We start from the raw sequence: 7,651 nt of genomic DNA, 5'->3' as shown, positions 1-7,651 counted from the left end.
AAATATCATTATTGATGATTGACAATTGTTCTTTTTTTGCATAATTCAAGGGCTAGAAGACTGGGTTTGAACTCTAGAAAAGCTGAGTTTAAAATCCTACTTCAGGATTTTAAGTCACAAGTTACGTGACTCTGGAAAAGTTATCAAATTTCTCCCCACTTCACTTTCCTCATTTTAAAAATGAGGATTCTGCATTCAATGAACTCAAAGATTCCTTCCCACTCTGACCTTGATCTTATAAATTTGAGGTATGAAAAAAAAAGACCTTTGCTTGAATTGCTCCTCAGCCTCTGGTGTGACTGTGGGGTGGTTATTTCCCTTCTCTGGGCCTCAGCTACCTCAAATGTAAACTAAAAGAGTTGGATTAGCTGCCCTTTTAGATCCTCTCCTCACTCTAAACCATTATCCTATGATGCTTTCTCTTTGGATCATTTACACACAGAGGATTTTTGAATGGGAGAGCCAAATGTTAGACCTGTTGGTTAGAAAGAATATTTTGAAAGTTGAAGAATACTTGGAGAGAAAAGAAGCTGAGGGCAGAGAGACCAGTCTGGAAATTATTAAAGTAGCCCAAGTGAGTGTGACTAAGGATCCAAATTAGGGTGGTGTCTTTGCAAATGGAGAGGAGGAAATGGAAGCAAGAGATTCTGGGAGAGAGATGAAGAGCTATTGCAGCGGATCAGATGTAGGAACTAAAGGAGAGGGAAGTATCAGACATGACTCCAAAGGTTTCAGTGGCAGTGATGAAGGTAACCTCAGAAGAAATAGCAACATTTGGACAATGGGTGGCTTTGTATCCAAAAAAGGAAAAATGAATTTAGTTTAGTATGTGATAAGTTTGAGTGGCGTGAAGGACTCTTAGGAGATACTCAGTGAGCAGATAGAGATGCAGGATGGAGGGCCAAAGGGAAAATTAAGGCTAGATATAGTTTGTAGGTATCTGCATAGAAGTAATGACTACAAGCATGAAAATTGTATGAAAATCCTGTGGCAAGTGATGGAACAAAAAGGGGCAGAGGATTAGGAAAGACTTTACAAAAATATTCATAGAATATTCCTTTCCCCTTTCCTTGTCCTCCTTCCCCTCCTCCTTCTCCTTATTTTTTCTCCTCCTCTTTCTCTTCTTCCCCATTTTCTTCTTTCTTTTCTTATTGAATAATTCTGTTATTACTACTACTGCTGCTGCTGCTGCTGCTGCTACAACTACCGTTGCTGTTGCTGCTTTTGGAATAAGTAAAGGGGATATTATTTGTCTTTCCTTGTTAAGAGAACCATGGCATCAGGAGGGTAATGTCATGACATGCAAGTGACTTGGATTTAAGTAAGGGAGGACTATGCAAACCCATTAGCCTCAATTTCTCCTCCAGAGTCATCTGGGTCCAGTTGAAGGGTATAGATCAGGAGGACAGGAGATGTCCCTGGAAGAGAAAGAAGATATTAAAGTAGCCCAAGTGAGTGTGACTAAGGATCCAAATTAGGGTGGTGTCTTTGCAAATGGAGAGGAGGAAATGGAAGCAAGAGATTCTGGGAGAGAGAAGAAGAGCTATTGCAGTGGATCAGATTAGGAACTAAAGGAGAGGGAAGTATCAGACATGACTCCAAAGGTTTCAGTGAATATATATATATTCAGTGAATATATATCCAGGAATATATCCTGGATGGAGAAGCAGAAAGGGGATTTAGGGAAGCAGGAGGAAGTACCCCAAAACTGTGTCATGTTGGACAATGAAAGACAATAGACTTAAAACTGGAAGGGACTTTTGGGGTCAAGTCCAAGTCCTGTATTTTACAGGGGAGAAAAACTGACCCTCAGAGAAATGGAATAATATACAGGGCCAATAAGTATTAGGGGGAGATTTAAAACTATGGCCTCTGATTCCAAATTTAGCAGCTTGTAAAAACATAATTCTCACTGTTTTCTTGTGTCACAGTTTGTTCCTAGGCTGGACCCAGACCGTTTTGGTGATCTGAACCACAGAATTCCTGGGATGGGTTTTCCAGAGAGTAAAAAACCTTTAATAAGTCGTAAACAGCCAAGGTCCCTGGTGAGAAAGTAACCAGAAGGATAGGAGCAGTGACCAAGATTTGAAAACTGCTCAAAATAAAAGAAAATCACAATGGTCAAAAGACCACTGAGTTTGAAGTTCGTGAAGTGACCTTAGAAGGAATGGAGAGATGCAGTATGAAAGTGCTGATGTCCTTTTGTTTTCTTCTAGTGAAAGAACAGGATCTTCTGAAAGAGAAAAACCCACAAGGTCCAGTTGAGGTGCTGGGGTGACAGAGTCTGGCAGAGTTTATGAAGGAAGTCTCCATGGAGGAGGTGAGTATCAGAAAAGACATGGGAGGGAAGTTCATGATCTAGCTTGTCCATAAGTGGAAAGGGTGGGAGAGGAAGGAGCAAAGACCACTTGTTCTGGACAGTGGGAAAGGATCTGTAAAACTGAGGGGCGAAGAAGTAAGGAGAGACTAGACTTCCGATTCCAGTGGAATAAGAAGCAATCTGGTTGAGAAAACTCCCACCACCAATTAAATCTGCAATTCTTTGCCATTTATAAATTGTCGCCCTTGACTCTTTGCCCCTTTAATAGATCTTACAAATCAAAGCACCCAGTAACGCTGATAACGCCTCACCCAGGCAGGTGGCAAAACTCTTTGCCAACGATAAACTTTAACTGAAGTGAAGCAAATGTTCTTTGGTCCCTTTTCACAGATGACAGAGCACACTTTAAAAGAGCTAGGGACTTAACGAAGACCTCAAAGCTAGGCAATGAACCAGTCTTTCTGATTCTTTGGGCTGAGACTTCATTAAATGACATCTAATTATTCAGCTTTAATACAGCTCTGTGAGAAAGCTCTTAGCAGGAAGGGTGATTGCCTTCAGATATTCCTGGGTCTCTGTACCTCTGTCTGTGTCATTTGCCCATCTCCTGGGATTCTAAGAATCTTCAAAGGTTCAGGGTACTGAGGTCTTATACAAGGGAACATGGAGCACATAGTAAGATGTAAGGAGTCGGATTTATTGAGGGGACATACTTAGGACATAAAGGGAAGTCAGAGAAGATGGTGGTAACAGGATAGACTCCCTGAGAATGGAGTGTCCATACTAGTAAAATCTAGAGAATCATAAATGGTCCTTTTCTGGATCTAAAAGGACTAGACCTTGGAGGAATCAATCAACCAATCAACCAATAAACATTTATTAATCTTCTGTTATGCTCCAAGCACTGTGCCACGCTCTGGATCAATGCACTAAGTGTAGAAGAAAGTCAAAAGCCAGGATATGGGGATTAGTGATGACTGACAGTAGTAAAGGGACCAAAGACAGCTGGAGAATGGGTAGTTAATTGATATTCAAACCCCAAATGAGTGGGGAAATGGCCTTTGTCAGTTACTGATACTTTTACTCTGAAAGGGTAACTCAGAGGTGCTGGATCCCTTCAGCAAACTGATGGAGCCTACGAATCCTTTCTTAGGGGAAAAAAAATTTAAGTACATAAAATACATGGATTTACAAAGGACATAAAGCTAAGTGGTGTAGAACCTAGATTCAGGAAGCTCTGAGTTTAAATCCTACTTCAGATATTTAATTAGCTGTGTGACCTTAGCCAAGTCACCTAATTTTTATTTACCTCAGTGTCTTCATCTGTTAAATGTGGAAAATAGCACTGAACTTCCAGGGCCTTTTGGAGGAATTGGATAAGATAATATGGTTTTCTCAGAGTCATATATGAAGTGTCTGAGGCTTTTTTTAAGCAACAAGCATTCTGGCTTAGGTTAAAAAAAAAAGAACTTTTTATTTTTCATCTAACTACATTAGTCAAGATTCTGCGGGGAGAGGAAGAGAAGAGAAGAAGTGTTTAAATGTACTACTTTTGTGCCAGGCACTGTGCTGAACACTTAAAAATGTTTTTTCAGGTAATGTTATCATACCCATTTTACAAATGAGGAAACTGAGGTGGACAGAGGCTAAAAGACTTGCCCATGGTCACAGAATAAGTTTCTGAGATTGAATTTGAACTCAGGTCTTTCTGATTTCAGTGCTAGTGTTCTATACACTGTGGCACTCCCCAGCAGCATCAGAACCTTCTCGCCAATTGCCTCTGTCCTTAACAGACCATTACTGACGGAGTCTGAATTTGGGATTACATTATTCTAAGCAATCTTCTTTACCAGTGCAGTTTTCTACAACTCATAAAGCCGCTGCTCGGGCTGTGCTCAGGGCCTTGCCATGTCCCATTCACATCCTATATGACTCCATGGGCTCTTTGAGAGGAGCCCAGAGCCCCAAGGGCTTATGGGACTTGTGATGGATGACAGCAAATAGGGGGCTGAGAGAATCACAGTCCGGACTGAATCTATGAAATGTTACTTTTGCAAAGACACTCAATTTTCTAACAACAGTAATAAGTTCCCATGAATTGATGGGAATAAATCTGAATATTAGAGCAAATGCTTACAAAGGGGTGAGAATGCATAGGAGGGCAACCAAAATAGGAATATGAGAACTAGAAACTAACCTTGATGAAGATTAATTTTAAAAACTGGAGACTTTTAGAAGCGAGAAGGGAAGTCTTAGGAGGAATACAGTCAAATCCTCAAATATAAGAAGAGGAATGAGATTATTTCATATAGCCACCTAAGATAGAAAGAAGGTAGAAATTTATAAGGGAGAAAATACATTCACAATTTTATGTACTTGAAAAGGGGGAATTTTCAGGGCAGCTAGATGGTGCAGTGGATAGAGCACCGGTCCTGAATTCAGGAGTGACCTGAGTTCAAAAGCAGCCTCAGACATTTAACACTTCCTAGCTTCCTAGCTCCAAAAACAAACAAGAAAAAGGGGGACATTTGTGTTATTGGGGTAGCTATGGGACGGAGTGGATAGAATGTTGGGCCTGGAGTTAGAAAAAATAACCTTTATGAACTTAAATCTGGCCAGAGATACTTATTAGCTATGTGACCTTGGCAAGTCACTCCACTCTATTTGCATCAGTTTCCTCATTTGTAAAATGAGCAGGGGAAGGAAATGACCAACTATTTTATTACTTTTGCCAAGAAAACCTCAAATGGAGTCATAAAAAGCCAGGCACAATTGAATAAGACTGGACAACAATAACAAGTGAGTTTCTATTCATTTTAAGTCTTCAATGGGTGGCTGGATTACCATTTGTTTGGGATGTTTCATAATTGATTGGCAGATGATCTCTGAGGTTCCTTTCACATTTAAGATTCTAAATTCATGATTTTGGATCATTGTCTCATGGGCCATGGAATCATGGCATTGTAGAATCAGAGTGAATAAGAGTTCAGAGATCATAAAGTCCAATTCATACCTGAAGAAGTATGTCTTCCAGAACACCCTTAACAAATCATCATATAAACCTTCATTTGAAAAGCTCTAGTGTGGGGATTCTAACTATTATTTTATAAAGCAGCCCAGTACAACTGATATTCACCCAGTCCCATCACCCCTCTTTTTCTCAGTTTCTACATCTGCAAAATGGGAGTGATTTTACTTTTGTTATAAGGTTGTTGTCAGGAAAGTCCATTGTAAAACTCAGTGTATTATAAAAGTGAGAGCTCTGACCCTTCTCAGAGAATGCAGACACCCTGTCCAGTCTTTTCCTGCAATGGGCCACTGTCCATTATGAAGAACTTTATGTGTTTTGTCTCTAGCCTGGAAGACTCTGGGGGGAGACCAATGTGACCCGGGTCCAAGAGTTCATCCTGTTGGGCTTGTCCACAAGGCCAGGTCTACGTGGAGTCCTCTTTGCTGTGTTCCTCACCCTCTACCTGCTGACTCTCTTGGAGAACACCATCATTATCTTGCTCATCTGGAGCCACACAGAACTCCACAAGCCCATGTACTTCTTCCTGGGGAACCTGAGCTGCTTGGAGATGTGCTACGTCTCAGTCACGGTGCCCACCCTGCTGCTCGGGCTGTGGTCAGGATCTTGCCACGTCCCATTCACATCCTGTATGACTCAGCTCTTCTTCTTCATCACCCTTATCTGTGCTGAGTGCACTCTCCTGGCCTCCATGGCCTACGACCGCTACGTGGCCATCTGTCGTCCTCTCCACTATCCAGTACTCATGCGGCCCCAGGTCTGCCTCACGTTGGCCATGGCCTCCTGGATGGGCAGCCTCAGTGTCTCTGTCATCAAGACTGCCTGCATTGCCGGGCTTTCCTACTGTGGCCCCAACGTCCTCAACCACTTCTTCTGTGATGTCTCCCCTCTGCTCAACCTCTCTTGCACCCACGTAGCGCTAACTGAGCTGGTCGACTTCATCTCGGCGATCGTTATCCTTTGGGGCTCACTGCTGGTGGCCTTGGCTTCCTACACGGCCATCGGGGCGGCTGTGGTGCGCATGCCCTCGGCTGCTGCCCGTCGCAAGGCCTTCTCCACCTGCGCCTCCCACCTCATTGTGGTGGGCATCTTCTACTCAGCCACCATCTTCATCTACGCCCGGCCCAGCAGGATTGAAGCCATGGACCTCAACAAAGTGCTGTCTGTCATCTACACTGTGCTCACACCCATGTGCAACCCAATCATCTACTGCCTGAGGAACAGGGAGGTCCAAGGCGCTTTACGTAGGACGCTCCACAAGATTGGGTTCAGCCAGAGCTATGACAGTTAAAGATCCAGCTAAGAATGTGGACCTCCAGCATTTTCAAACAGCCATCTTCCCCCCTTCTCTCTTGGCTGTCCCTATCCATGACACAATTGCTCCAGGGATCTGGGATGGAAACCTCAGCGTTAGCTTAAGCACCTCCATCCCTCCCATTTCCCTCTCACAAATGGTTACTAAGTCCTATCACTTCTTTGATATCTATAAGGATCTGGGATTTTATTAGTATAGATATATAATATATATTATATATATACACATCTATACTAATAAAATGTACTTATACTACATATATGTATGCATATATACACATATATGTAGTATAAGTACATTTTATTAGTATAGGTGTAGTAAATATATATATGTATACATATATTCTGTACCTATACTTATAATATATATAATATAATGTATATAATGTTATATTTTTATAATATAATATGTTACATTATAATAAAATATACTATATATATATAGTATAGGTACATTTTGTTAAATACAGGAACTAACAGTCCATCCTTACCTCCATATTCTGTATATTTCTTGTTTCACCCTCTCCATAAATCCACCAATAGCAAGCCAACACGCTGAAGGTTTTCTCTGAGCTCTGGATATTGTATAGTCAGATTGCTGTGCTCACTCTAAGTGCCTAAGCAGCCCACCTTCTCTATCTATATCTACATCTTCCATGAGGTCTGTGGTTCTCTGTCCTATGCACAATTCATCCACCCCATCAGTTCTATCTGCAGAAGATCTCCTGCTTCATTCTCATGAACATCCTCACCATCACCTGCTATGGGTTTCTTCCCAGAGTGCTCTCTGTCCCTAAGAGCTTCAAGGGAGGTGTGAATTCACAAAGTTCCACAGTTAACTTTGTGACTCTCCCATACTTGTGAACTCCAATGAGTAAAGGTGTAAACACAAGCATTGTATCGATTAGTTCTACTTAGTACCTTGTTTCAGGTTCTGATCCAAAACATCTTCTTGTAAGATCAGATCAATAATCTATCGACTCTAATGA

At 41.6% G+C, this 7,651-nt stretch overlaps 1 protein-coding gene across 1 annotated transcript; it reads left to right on the top strand.

The window, feature by feature from the left end:
* Nucleotides 1–953: 953 nt before the first annotated feature.
* On the top strand, nt 954–6,684 carry LOC127558217 (olfactory receptor 5-like). The gene is made up of 2 exons (XM_051991444.1): nt 954–974; nt 5,698–6,684. Exons 1-2 carry the CDS (start codon nt 954–956, stop codon nt 6,637–6,639), a joined length of 963 nt encoding a protein of 320 aa, XP_051847404.1. The 3' UTR covers nt 6,640–6,684.
* The last annotated feature ends 967 nt before the right edge of the window (nt 6,685–7,651 follow it).

This window comes from Antechinus flavipes, chromosome 3 (assembly GCF_016432865.1).
Source record: "Antechinus flavipes isolate AdamAnt ecotype Samford, QLD, Australia chromosome 3, AdamAnt_v2, whole genome shotgun sequence".
In the NCBI taxonomy this organism is placed as follows: Eukaryota; Metazoa; Chordata; class Mammalia; order Dasyuromorphia; family Dasyuridae; genus Antechinus; species Antechinus flavipes.
The sequence above is the reverse complement of the archived record's forward strand: the minus strand, read 5'-3'. Positions and strand labels throughout refer to the sequence as shown.

Excerpts from the sequence above, each read along its gene's own strand:
- LOC127558217 (XM_051991444.1), top strand. The coding sequence starts at position 954 with ATGACTACAAGCATGAAAATT. Across the intron at positions 975-5,697 it reads TGACTACAAGCATGAAAATT|ACCAATGTGACCCGGGTCCA; the intron begins GTATGAAAATCC and ends CTCTGGGGGGAG.